Source organism: Lathamus discolor, chromosome Z (genome assembly GCF_037157495.1).
Source record: "Lathamus discolor isolate bLatDis1 chromosome Z, bLatDis1.hap1, whole genome shotgun sequence".
Classification (NCBI taxonomy): domain Eukaryota; kingdom Metazoa; phylum Chordata; class Aves; order Psittaciformes; family Psittacidae; genus Lathamus; species Lathamus discolor.
The window spans coordinates 83386473-83399903 of record NC_088909.1 but is presented as its reverse complement, the minus strand read 5'-3'; the positions used below and the strand labels follow the sequence as shown (position 1 = coordinate 83399903).

The 13431-nt window shown below is 39.6% G+C and overlaps 1 protein-coding gene across 1 annotated transcript in view; it reads right to left on the bottom strand.

Moving 5' to 3' along the window:
- Nucleotides 1-13431, bottom strand: part of PGM5 (phosphoglucomutase 5) — a 64993-nt gene that overhangs the window by 21236 nt on the left and 30326 nt on the right. The window contains exon 7 of the mRNA XM_065663036.1: nucleotides 6468-6583. Within this exon, the coding sequence (XP_065519108.1) occupies nucleotides 6468-6583 (116 nt within the window). The remainder of the gene's footprint in view (nucleotides 1-6467; nucleotides 6584-13431) is intronic.

Below are 13431 nucleotides of genomic sequence, written 5' to 3'. Positions count from 1 at the left end.
GGCCCACCCCACTGCTCCAGCCAGGAGCAGGGCAGCGGGCAGCCCAAGGGCAGCCCAGCCCTGGGCACTGGGCACCTCCCTGGGGACAGGGATGGGCGGAGGCCAGGCCAGGATGTGGGACAATTTGTGCCAGTGTAAAATGATTGTTTATTCTCCTGTTGTGTAACACTCTGCAGACTGCAGGCCAACAAATTATGCAGTGAAAAGCACAACATTCATTCAGCAAAATGGTCTATACATCATGACAACTGTAGGATGGTCTGAACTGAACAGCAAAGAAGAGATGTGTTTTAGCAAGCACTTTGAGCATGTTTTATTGAACCAAAATGGTGCAGCGAAACATGGAAGGAAAATTTTTTTGTAAAGCTTTTTGTTGTGCACTGAGCCTTGTTCTGGCATGGCTTAAGCTCATAAACCTGTATGAAGAGGGATAACTGCATACACGTATCATTCTTCTGATCCATTTAGCAGCTTTGGCATGTGCTGTGTCCTTGTGTGTCTTTCAGGAGGACATACAGATTGCTGCTTCTTTGAAAAGAGAAAGCATTGGAAGAAACCAATTCAGAGTTAAAAATCTGTACGGAAAAGCTGGAAACAACATAACTGTTCCAGAATCAAAAGTCACAGATTAAAAACACTCGTCTGATGTGAGTACAGAACAATAATCATGTGTGCCTAAGAAGTGTCTCAGTTCCTTATTCTTAGGAGGAGGAAAATTGACAACTGGGATTTCTCAAAAATTGTTTATTCACCCTCTTCTATTCCAACAGCACACTGGTCAACTGGGTTACTGCACGCACATAAGTTGTTCTCTTTATTGCCCATCTTTCTTTTGGAAAATTAAAGTCTGTAACTGGAACTCTGTTAGTCAGCTCTTGTTTTCACCTCATGTACTGTCATCTGTAGATGTCTTTGCTCTCTCTCTCACTCCTACTGCCCAGCTCACACATGAGGGAAGGAGCTCATTTTGCTGCCTCACTAACACCATTCTGCTTTGCTTTATAGATCACAGAATCATAGAATCATAGAATGGTTTGGGTTGGAAGGGACCTTAAAGATCATCCAGTTCCAACCCTTGCCATGGGCAGGGATTTCTCTCACTAGACCAGGCTGCCCAAAGCCCGGTCTGGCCTTGGATACTTCCAGGGATCAGGCAGCCACAGCTTCTCTGGGCAACCTGTGCCAGCGTTTCACCACCCTCACAGAAAAGAATTTTTCCTAATGTCAAACCTAAATGTCCCCTCTTCCAGTTTAAATCCATTCCCTCTTGTCCTGTCACTGCAAGTCTTTGTAAAAAGTCCCTCTCCAGATTTCTTGTAGGCCTCCCTTAGGTATTGGAAGACTGTTAGAAGGTAACCCTGAAGCCTTCTTGTCTCCATGCTGAACAGGCCCAACTCTCTCAGCCTGTCTCCGGAGCAGAGGTGCTCCAGCACTCAGATCATATTTGTCACCTCCTCTGGAGTCCTTCAAGCACATCCATGTCCCTCTTGTGTTGGGGCCCCAGAGCTGGATACAGCACTGTAGGTGGGGTCTCGTGAGAGCAGAGCAGAGGGGCAGGATCACCTCCTTGGACCTGCTGGTCAGGCTCCTTTCGATGCAGCCCAGGATACGGTTGGCTTTCTGGGCTGAGTGCACACTGCTGGGTCATGCTGAGCTTCTCATCAACCAACACCCCCAAAGTCCTTCTCCTGAGGGATGCTTCTTCCCAGCTGATCCAGCATCTGCTGCTGTGGATCTGCAAAGGCGGAGCTCTCTTGTGCAGAGGGATCAAGTAAACATGCCTTGAAACTATGTATTCCTAAGACTGCAATACTAAGAGTCCTCCCAGCTTTCTTAGGGCTCTCAGCAATCTCAGGATAATTCTGTGATACATTTAATTGAACCACCCAAGGCAATAATGAATTCTGGACTCTGTTTAAGCAGCTGAAGCTAGAAGAGACAACAGAGCAGAAGTCAACAAATATTTTTCCAATTATTCCATTATATTTAGTTTGCCATCAGTAAGGAAAATTATAGTAAATGCAACTTCTTCAACAACTTATTTTTAAGTTAACTGTCACACACTCTTCCATATAACAGTAGCAAAAGTTACATTTTAATACTGTGATAGTCAATTGCTATGGCCAGACTCAGAATAACAATCTGGGAAAAACTCTGAGTATGTTCCTGTTCATAAAGAAGTACTCAGCTTAAACAGGCTTGAAGTCTTGTGAGGCAGTAGCCTGAGAAACAAAGTAAGATCATGCAAAAAATGTTCTTATTATGGTTTTTCTAATACTGGAAAGATGTTGGACATGCAGGCTGGTTTTTATATGTCTCACTTCTTCTGTATCTGATATTTCCAATCCTGATAGAGACAATGAACCCTAAGGTTCATATGCATGAAGAAAAGGTAATCGTTTTTACCTACATTAGTCATCTCTGTCTAGCATACTGCATTTTGTAAGTGTTATTTTAGAATAAAAACCTTACTGAAAAGAAGATATAAACTCATGGTAAATCATTTTGTTTGCATGCAATTTGAGTCTTACAAAATTATCATCCAGCAATCTAAAACTTGATGATACTTGAGGCAAATGGAGATTTACAGGCAATCTGCTTTGTCCCTTTATTCAAGTTAATGACATTATTTTAGATTTGTGTTACTGTAATAGATAGCAGCAAACAGCTCTTTTAAGGCTTACATTCATTTCAGCAGCAGCACATTTCTGTAGTCTCCACTGATCCTTCTTTCACATAATCTTGCAGGAGAAGGCATCTAATGTTAATAGAATCAGGAAATTTGGAGATGAAGCATGCAAATTATGAAATATGTAGCAATTACTGAAGTGGCTTAAACTGCAGAAAGATAAATCAGCCACACAACTCTCCTAATCCTGATTAATAGTTTGCTGATGAAATTTAAAAACTAACTGCTGTTGCTGACGCCCTTCCCTGAACTGTGTCCTGGACATTAGTCATAGAATCAGAAAGCTACTAACCTCATCTGACAAGCTCCCCACACTGCTACAAAAATGGAAGAAGTTTTTAAAGTATTGGTTGAGCTCCAAGATCAGCTGCCAGAAAACAAGTCTGGGAAACACAGCCGTACGGGATGTTTTCAAAATCTTTTGTCCTTTTATAGCAGAAAATTTGATTTATTTACTTGCTAGAGCAAAATCCCTTATGCTACAAAACCAGGGCTATGTATTATTTGGAAATTCCAGCTGGCCTGGATTACCTGGGTACACAGGCAATTGGTCTGCAGTGCTGTTTCGTTAGTTTGATGATAGACTATGGATCTGTAAAGCCCTCTCCTCTTGCACAGAACAGCAGGTTTCCAACTCTGATCAGCTATGTAGTACATTTATTTAAATATTCCATGCTGAAATATAAAGAATTGCCAAGTTTCAGTTCCCTAAATAGATATTAGTAAGGGTAAAGCTGTAAAATTGATTCAAATGCCCAATACTGGCAGAAACTTGTGAGGTGTCACACAGCTGAGGACATTACTAAAAGATTTGCAATACGGTAGATATTTATTGCTAAAACCAGCTCACATTGCTAAAGTATTGGTCATTTACAGACCAGACTGCATTTTACAAATAAACCTCCTGGTATATGAGATATTTTCAGACAGCTGCATTGAATTGAAAGATGATAAGGAAACTAAGGCAGGAAGAGAAGCAAACTTTAGGCATCATAATGGTTACATAACTGCCCTGTAGGCACCGTCATGATTCATCTACATAGCAACTACACATGCACTGAGGATCCAGTTTAAAGAAGTGTTCAAGTTGTCTGGATGCCATGGTATCGAATCTTTAGGGCTCAGATTAGCCTTTAAATGGCACTAGTTTAAATGGGAGGTCAGGAGGCTTTCTTCACTTAAGTGCATGCAACAAAGCTATCTGACCAGAAAGTACCAGGATGCACAGATCAGGTATTGGTGTAGAGCTGCTCTCCATGCTGGCCAGCAATATGTTGTTCAAGCACCCTTAGCATTTATTAGGACTCTGGAGAATTAATGATAGGCTAGGAGAACCAGATTAAGACAGAAACACAGAGATCGCTAAGAATGCAGAGACTTGTCTGAGGTCAGGAGACCTCAAAAAATCAGAACAGATGCTATAGTACAAAATGCAATTGTTTTAGGGCCCTACAGAAGGACACCAGCAAAAGAAAGAAATAATGAACATTAGGGAAATTATCGTACCTACCTAGAAGAACAGATAAACTCCAGAGTCCTTTGCTTGAAGTTTATGAGACACTTGTCCCTCTTTTCCAACTTCAGCAACCACCCGATCAATACTCAGGGTAATAAAGTTAGGCCAACGCAGACCACAATGTTCTAAGTGTTTCAGTAGATCAGTCCCTGAAACCACCTCTTTTGATTCCTGATCTGCAGGGCTAAAGTTCACCAATGCTTGGGACAACCTGCTTAGCAAGACCTGAATATGCCTTTTCACTGTGCATGGGAATTTGTGCACGTGAAATTTGATATTTGGCTTTTTTTATAACTGAACCGTAAAGTTTTAATAGCAAGTCTCCTCAAAGGAGACAAGGCTTCTATTAAGCAACCAAAGATTACTCCCTTCTCTCTGAGACAGAAAGCATCTGGAAGAGTTGTATTCATATTACCAGAGCAATATGGTCTAGAAGCCTTACTTGCTTCTTCCCAAGCAGAAACAGGCCTGAGGAAGTGGCAAATAGAGGACACCTCTCCTCACTTTACATACCTCAACAGATAAAACTGCATGCAGCAGGTGATGCTGCACTCTGTGGGCTAAGGTGCCCAGATGTACTTCAGCCAATAGGAACTCACCATCGACCTTTTACAAGGTCCTTCCAGTCAAAACCCACACTTCCCTTTCTTCAGCATGACAATAAAGGTAGGAGATTTTTCCAAATAATTTGGGAGCTAATGAGGTCATACTGATGTCCCAAGACCACCCAAGTTTCATGGAAATATCTGCATTTAGATGAGCAGGAGCTGCAATATTCAGAGTGAAGGGTTAAGGAACTGGCCTGGTGAAAAAGCAGTAAAAAGCCGTTAAAGCTGGAAACTCCCTGTTCCAGACCTCTTATGGGCAAATGGAGATGCTGTCTAACACACCACAATAAATATCAGGGCATTCTGAAAGGTACAAGATGTTCCTGTCCCTCTCTCCAAGTTACAACTCGCTCAATAACCTTACAATAAGCTTTGAAAATACATATTTAAAATATACATTCAAGGCAATACAAATCTGTGCCAGTCATAATTAAGCGAAGGCATGCTAATCATGGGACACTGGTTCCCATTCACAACAAAGAGAAAATAAACTTTCCTTATTAATTTAAATTCTCCTACTTTATACAGATAGATATCTGAAGAAATCTAACACAATTTTGGCTCTTCCTTCTTAGTCCATTCAGGCAATGACAGGCTAACAAATAAAGTGGCATGTCTATGGCTTAAAGATATCCCCATTTTAAAATAAACAGTATTCTGCTCTAATTTACCTCAACCAGCAAACTTAATACTAGACTTAACTCAACCAAAGCAAAATGAAATTTATAACCAAGTTTCAATGCATGATATCTTATTTTCTATGAAAAGCTGTAGCTAAAGAACTCTACACCAAAATAAAGAATTCCATAGAACACACACTAAAATATAGAGTAAACTATTAGCCAGGCAAATGCTTAAGTTATTCTGATATGTGCTAATTCAAAAATACTTGTAATATAATCCTACTAAGAAATACAAAGAAGAACTAATTTCTGTGCCAAAATGCAGGAAACAAAAAAAAAAGAAACACTGTGAAATTTATTCAGTTTTTCTCATGAAGCAAGACCACACTTGTGCAGATAAATAGACTACATACTTCAATTGTTTGCTCTAATGCTTCCTGTCAGTACTGAATTCATGAGAGCTCAGATGTGTCTTTCATTCTGCATTCTATTGTTTGACTGGTTCTTGGGATAGGCAAGAAAAGAATGCATAGGGAAACCACAGACGCTGACATGCAATTGGATTTCTTATAATGATTATTTTATCTGAGTTTGATTAGACATATAATTAGACATAACAATCCTGATACTTTGTACACTGCACCCCCTTAGGAAAAACCATGTGTTTTTTCCATACAGGCAAAAATCCCTCCAAATGCAGTTGCAGACTGTGAAAAGACTATTACAGTGGAACTAGTGAGACCTTTCTGGATTATGTTCAAAGCAAAAAAGAGTGCCAGGCAACTCCAAAAACTGTCTGTACAGTCACAGGATTGCCTATGGCTTCTGAATGTTCATCCTCCACATTTTTCATACCTCAAGGTACTGGACCGCACCTGCAAGAAGACTGTCAAGGTGTGAACAATTAACAGTTCACTGTTGCAGCACAGGGCAGTTACTTTGCTGATTCTTTTGGCTTTGACTTGAGCACCCAGGAAAATTAAAAATTGTCATTAAAAGTCTGTGGAAGTTTTTGATTATGCATCACTCACCAGTGCCAAAGCTTTCCTCACCACAAAGCGAGCAACGTCCAGAGTCCATGAGATTGGAAAAATATCTCCATCCTGTTGGTGTCTCATACACAGGAACCTTCATTACTTTTGCCACTCTGGAAAATATGCAACAAAACATCACACGATTAAGATGGTGCTGTTTTTAAAATACGGCCTGAGATCAGTTGAGGAATATTCGAGGTCTTCTGCATCTCCTTACAGCTGGGCTAGAAATAAAATACACAAAAATAAAAAAACAGAACAGATCAACAGTACCTGATCCTTGTCTCAGCACCTGACTTCAACAGGAACCCAGGTAGTTTATATATTAACTAGTATTTTGGAAAGTAGTCAGCTCAATAGGCTTTACCAGTATCTTTCCCTTCTTAGTGAGCAAGAAACAGTTCTATCTAGAGATACACAGTTCTGTTATACTAATATTCTAGTGACAAAGCATCATGTTGAAGTACCTTCCTTTACAAAATACAGGGTGGCCAACTCTGATATGCTTGAAAGACACTTTGGCTTATGTTCATGTGTTCAAAGGCAAGACAAGACAGGAATGTTTCCAAGATGCGACATCTCCTCTAAAAAAGCTTTCCCGGTCTCAGCCTGAGTCTGGACTTAGTTTTCCTGTCTCCTCTGATGCACCTAGATGACATGCTCCCACTAGCTGACCTGTCAGTATTTGCAAGAAGCAAAATAAACTGCTGTATAAGCCAGATGTGCTTTTTCTTTCCCAGGTTGTGAACTGGTAATTATTCCTGTTATACGCCATAGTGTAAAAATCCTTTCTCAGACTAAAAAATGAGAAAGAAGACAGAAAAAATCCTCAAAGGAACCCACTACTGAGTTGGGGTTTACACAGAAGGAACATTACCATTCTTGTTTCTAATTCCATTTGCTTCTTTTCATTGTGTGCCTAGGATTTTTGGAGCCAGCTGTTTATTTTTAATATGAAAAATAAGACTTGAGATACCGTCCAGCAATATGACTGAGTAAAAAGGGTCTTATAATCTACCTAGGACTGCTGCAACAATCACAACTAATAAACATTTCCTAAATTCCACCTCTACAGAAGAATACCTGGTGTGAGATGATTTACATAATTTTAACTGCAGCCAAGCCCAGGCAAAGCAGACCAATTAACATGGGATTCAACATGTTTAGCACAAACAACCTAGAAGTTACTCATTACGGTGAAACCAGTCACCTTCCTGATTAGCAGACAGACATCTGTTTTCAGATGGTCCACCCCTCTGTCTTAAAAGGTGCATAAGGCGTAGGGGACAAACTGGGCAAGTATTCACATACTGAACCTTTCAAAATCTGGTACATAAACGAACCTAAATGACAATTTAGCCCTTAAGTATTCTCTATGAAATCCTCAAATTGTTAATCAGCATTGGCATTAAGGCTCCAAAGCCCCCCTTTTTTATGTGATAGATTTTCATTGCTATATAATTCATTGCTCTTATTCAGGTTAGGTCTTCATTTTTGTACTTATATGTTACATCTAAAAAGAGTGGGATGTAAATGACAGAGTAAAAATTGCTGATTGTTATTTAAAAAATGCTAAAGAGGTACACGGAGAAAAAAATATCAAAATGCTTAATCCTGAACTTTGTTTTCATGTCTCTAGTTAGAGGTAGAGGCAAGTGTATACCTCTTAGTGTTAGCTAGTGCTAGCTATATTACTGGCCCTCAGAAATGTTGCTGCGTAAGGGAGGTTATGCAGTGCACAGCTGAAGAGGTTTCTGCCTGGCTCTGCAAAAGTCAAGAACATAAAAGGACTTAATCTCTGTGTGACAGTAGCTACAGGCTGGGAACACAACCCTACTGCCAAAAAGTAGAAAACAATCAACCAGAAAAACAATGGCTAACATGCTGGGAGAGCAAAACCAATTCTCTTGAGATAGCCTAACAACACAGCAGGAATATATCTGCTTGCAGAAATGTTCCTATATCCTGGTACTGGTTTTGGAGAAGGAAATCCTTTCCCTTTCACTTTCCTGTAATACTCTGGTCTGGGGACAAACAGCCTTGGAGGGATCTGCTGTGACCAGCACCAAATGCTTTCAGGGTCTGTAATGGTTTCCAAAGATTTCTATGCACTAGGCTAGCACTAGATACTAGATATAAATATAGGTATTAACTCTGTTGGCACTGGGCCTACTTTAAACTAAGCCTTTCAAACAAATAAACATAGACATATAAATATATACAAAGTTTACAGTGAAATATGACAGATTGTTCCTTGCTTTTTTTTTTTTTTTTTTTTTGTTCTTGATTCTTAAGACTTTAACAGAGTAAATAGGAGAAAACTGAAAAGCAATCATACTCCTTTTAATTGCCATTTTACCGAAATAAAGAATCATCACTGGAAGACTCAGTAAATTCACAATGTGCCTTTCAGCAGCCTATAGACATTTAAGGCAAATGATTATCCCCAGAAACATGACAGGGGTTCCCACAAGAAGATGCTTTCTCTTTGAGAAAAAATTCTCAAAGCTGCAGGATAAGAGAGATTATGTGCTGCAACAGATCAAAGAAATAACAATGCAAACTACAGGAAAATACCTGCAAAGGAAGGAAACTAATAATCTGTAACTGGCAAACTACTAGGTCTTCAAAGCCAGGGAAAACAGACATTAAATGCAGGAAGGGGGAGGGACTTTCAATGCTTCTACATTCACATCTTTCTAAACAACAGGTTTTTGGTAAAAAACAACCCCCCAAACTTCATTTACAAAACTTCTTTTCTTTTCACTTTACATTCACCAATCTGCTTTCTTGCAGACAAAATGACAAAATCAGAGCTTTCAGCCACTGCTACACTAAGTAGCCAGATTTTAAAAAAATCTGAGACAAAAGGGTAGCATCCCTCATGGACCAAAGTTTGGAAATTAGTTTCTATGTACCACTGAAGATTTCCAGCACTACCCAATGCAGCATATGACTTTGTGACAAGCCTGAAAGTTGCTAAGGAAATATTTTATTTTGCTAGGCAACTAAATGCTCGGGATCAGGGTTTCTGGAACTTGTAATTCTGCCAGAACAATTGCTTGGTGGGTCACAGTAAAGGTTATTATCACTAACAAATCACAGATTCATTAATTACAAGCTATGATGTGTTTAGCAATGTATCTTCACAGGACAGTTCAAACAAGTCTATATATATACAGCTCTTTAAGTTTCTTTTCTCTCTGTATGTTTACACTGGTGTTCCTACATTTGGAGCAGTAAAAATGGAAAATGGTTACCATAAAGATTGTGTTATCTATATGAAACCTTTTGGTCAGACAGGATACTACTTCTCTCAGAAAGTGTGTTTTGGAACTGGTGATGCAAACAGTTTGTATCTTGCAGAGGTCTCATCAAAGTAAATTTTATATGTCCTATATGTATATTTATATATATTTATATTTTTATGTGTGTGCGTATATACATATATGCAAAAACCACATCACCATCAAGACACTGATGCAGCAGTGTTCCTGTCAGGGCAATACTTCAGTCTCTGAGTTCTCTAGGTGGAGGTATTAGTTGTCAAAAGGCCCAACTTGGTGAATGGAACATGCTTCCAGGACAATTCAAAATAAAAATTGGAAATTAAAAAAAAAAAAAAAAAAGCCATATGATACATTCATTTTGCTAGTCTGTTTGAAGTAAAGGCATTCTATTTATGTTTAACCACATAGCTGATATACCAGTGCTTATATGTTCCCTGAGTATGAACTACGTAGAAGGAATACAACAAAACCATGGACATTCTGGTTCTTGTCACCTCAGACGTTTAATGGGATTGACTTCAAATAATATTCTTGCTTGCCTTCTTTCAGCGTAAGTGCTCACTACATCAATGAGCTTACACAATGAAGTTTCTTCTGTCTGTGTGTAGCACTAATAAGCTCTTGCTAGACTGGGAAATGGAGTATTTACGCTTGGACCTAAACTGAAGGACAATCACCTTAGTTATTCTGTCCGTACCAGAGCTAAGAGTATTTCTGTTTCCAGTATGCCAAAACACCAGTTTAGGAGAAAAAAAAATAAAAATCAAAGAAGAGTGGACTGTACCTTTTGCAATCACACACATTATTTAAAACCACATACCATAAATTTAAAAAAAAAGCAAGAGCAGCTGTTTTTAAATGGGGAGATATTAGTGAGTCACAATAAGAAGATAAATTCTTGTAATGTTATATACTTAAGCTTATCCTCCTACTGTACAATTCCACTCATGTTTTTATTTTGAAAAGCTAACCCCGCACTACCTGTACTGACCAACCAATCTTTATTAAAACTGGGGCAACCTGTGGGACAGACATGTGGGCCACTGAAGGACTTGCATGTGGTACCAGAGTTTCACAAGAGATCAACCTGAACTTTCAGAGTTACTAGCTATAGAAGAAGAAAGGTTTCACACTGGGTCTCCACTTAAAAAGGTACATAAGGACTGAATGATATAACACTCTGAACACTTCTGAGATCAAAATAACTGAATTGTGTTTGCCTACATCCATTTTCCATCCCTTTATTAGAAATGTTGTCTTTGCCATTCCCTAACCATATTGTACAGTCTTTGCCTTGACAGCCTTGACTTCAGCATACCTGCAGCCAATTCTAAGATTCCATGGGTTCCTTCTTTCAGAGTAGCAAGATGAGGTCTAGGATTGAACTCCTATCATGCTTCCACAGTTTCTTTTCCATCCAATAATTTACAGTTATCTCATTCCCTTTACATCAACCAAATTTATTTGAAAGAAATTATTTTAAAAACTTCATTGAAAATTTAGGCACAATATTCATTGCCTTTTAAGTCACAAGGTCCCTATTCCATTCCCACTGTATGATGTTTCCACTTGTTCTTCCTGTGGTGTCTTCTTGTTGATGTTGAAGACATCTTTGCTACTCCACTTCTCAACTTTGGAAGTCTAATTCAGCTCATCTTTGGACAGTTCCCTCTTCATTCTTACTGTCTCTCAAGTTGCAGGAGCCATGAACTAAATGGTTTTACCTTTTTTCTTCAGCCCCACCTGTAGGTCTCTCCTTTTTAACAATGCAGCTTCAACAACCTGTGCGAAATTCACACCAGTAGCAATGACAGCACCAGCACTGGCAACATTATGTGAAATGGATGTTCTGCTCCTGGATGTTTTCACTCTCTCTGCACCGCCTTCCCTTAAAAGGTTTCAACTGCATGTTGTGCAAGCAGCAGAACTAAAACAAGAGTCACCCCCCTTATATGGTCAAGTATTAACAGTGTTACTTCTTCCCAGTCTTCAATTTATTAAGCAAAATGCAGTGGAATGCTAAGGCCTCATACACAACACAGATAACTAGGACATATCACCAAGATAAGATGTAAACTGCCATGGCTGGCAGACAGGCTATCAGGAGCACGAGGCACAAAAAAAGAACAGTAGGCAAGCTCCTTGTCCTTCTGTTTTCTAGTATGCTACATCTCACTGAGAAATACCATAGTAACAGAAATCAATACACAAAAAACATCTGAAGACACTTTAAGCTGCAAAGGACCTAAACCCAAAAAAACATTTATTTTTTTTTTTTTTTTTTTCCTTCCTCCCTAGTTTTTAAGTCTAAAATCCTTCTGCAAGGGGACTAAAAGTACAATGAATCAAGGTCTGCTGCTCAGGGGCAGTTTTAGTCTTGAAAACTGCTAACTTCAGGTGGATTTTTTTTTTTGTCTGACTATAGTTCTGAGGACAGTTACAGATTCTAACAACTGCAGAAATCATCGCCTGGTTCAATTCTAATCAGGACAATTTTAATTCCCTTTCAATCAATGCAGCCTCCTCTGCATTAATGCTACATAACTGTGGTGCCAGGTAACTGTTCTGATATTCTCTTCTGCCTCTCAGTCTCACATCAGCCTTCCCTCATCTTTAAAAGATTTCAACACCAAAACTTGAAAATTACCCCAGCAGAAAGCTAAGGTCCTATAAATGCAACCTACCTTGCTCATGCCTTGCAACACACAGCAACCATACTAGAAACTTATTTGAGCTACACGGAACACATTAATGTTCAGAACAACCACAATACTCCAAGGACATGAACTGTTGTGGGGAAGATGAGCGCCTGGCCTTTAACTTTCTAAACGAAACTTAGTATCTCCCTTTGGGTCATTCAAGGTCACCGGACTTTGTCTCCGGGTGGAGTAGGCTCGAAAAGGCTACACAATCACAAGGATGGTGCAAACACTTACCAGGGAACTCAAACACGCACACACTGGGGCCCAGCAGTTATTTACACTCCTCGCTGCCACCTATAGGTCATGGTGTGAACACACAGCTCAGTCCTTCATAGCATTAAGCTTTCCTTCACACAGACTCTGTAATACCTCAATCGAATGTTACAGCATCTTGTGCACCACACCAAAAAGACAGTAGTTTTTAAAGTACTTGAGACACTTTACAAAATAATGGTAAGGTAATTTCTGACCTAGTCCCAACAGGCAACTTTCTGATTCAGTCCCAGGGGGTAAAAAAGTAAATTCACATGCTTAACTTCATTGCCAGCTACGGAGCCATGGGAGCACTACAGAACTGAAATGCACTTGTAACTAGGCCAACAGCTGCTCGTTCTGCTTCAGATCTCTGAGAAAGGGCTGCAGAATCCCTCTGCCTCTTCGTTGCTCTTCAGGGATTAAGCGGTCAAAGTAAAAATAGCCAGCACAGCTCCTTGCTGAATCTGCCTTTGCCTTCAAAACTAATGTGATAATCCTGTCCACTATGGGAAGGAGGTGCAAGGATACTTTTTATGGATATCGTGCTTTAGCCTAGTTCCTTAATTTGCTGTGGAGTGAACTGCCACTGATGCAGAATTCACCAGCTAACAGCAACAGTAAATGCACATTTAAGTGGATGGCAATGCAAAGCTGGAATTCTTCACCCCGTATTTGCAAGTAAGTTACCATCATAGTGACCAAGATATAAAATTA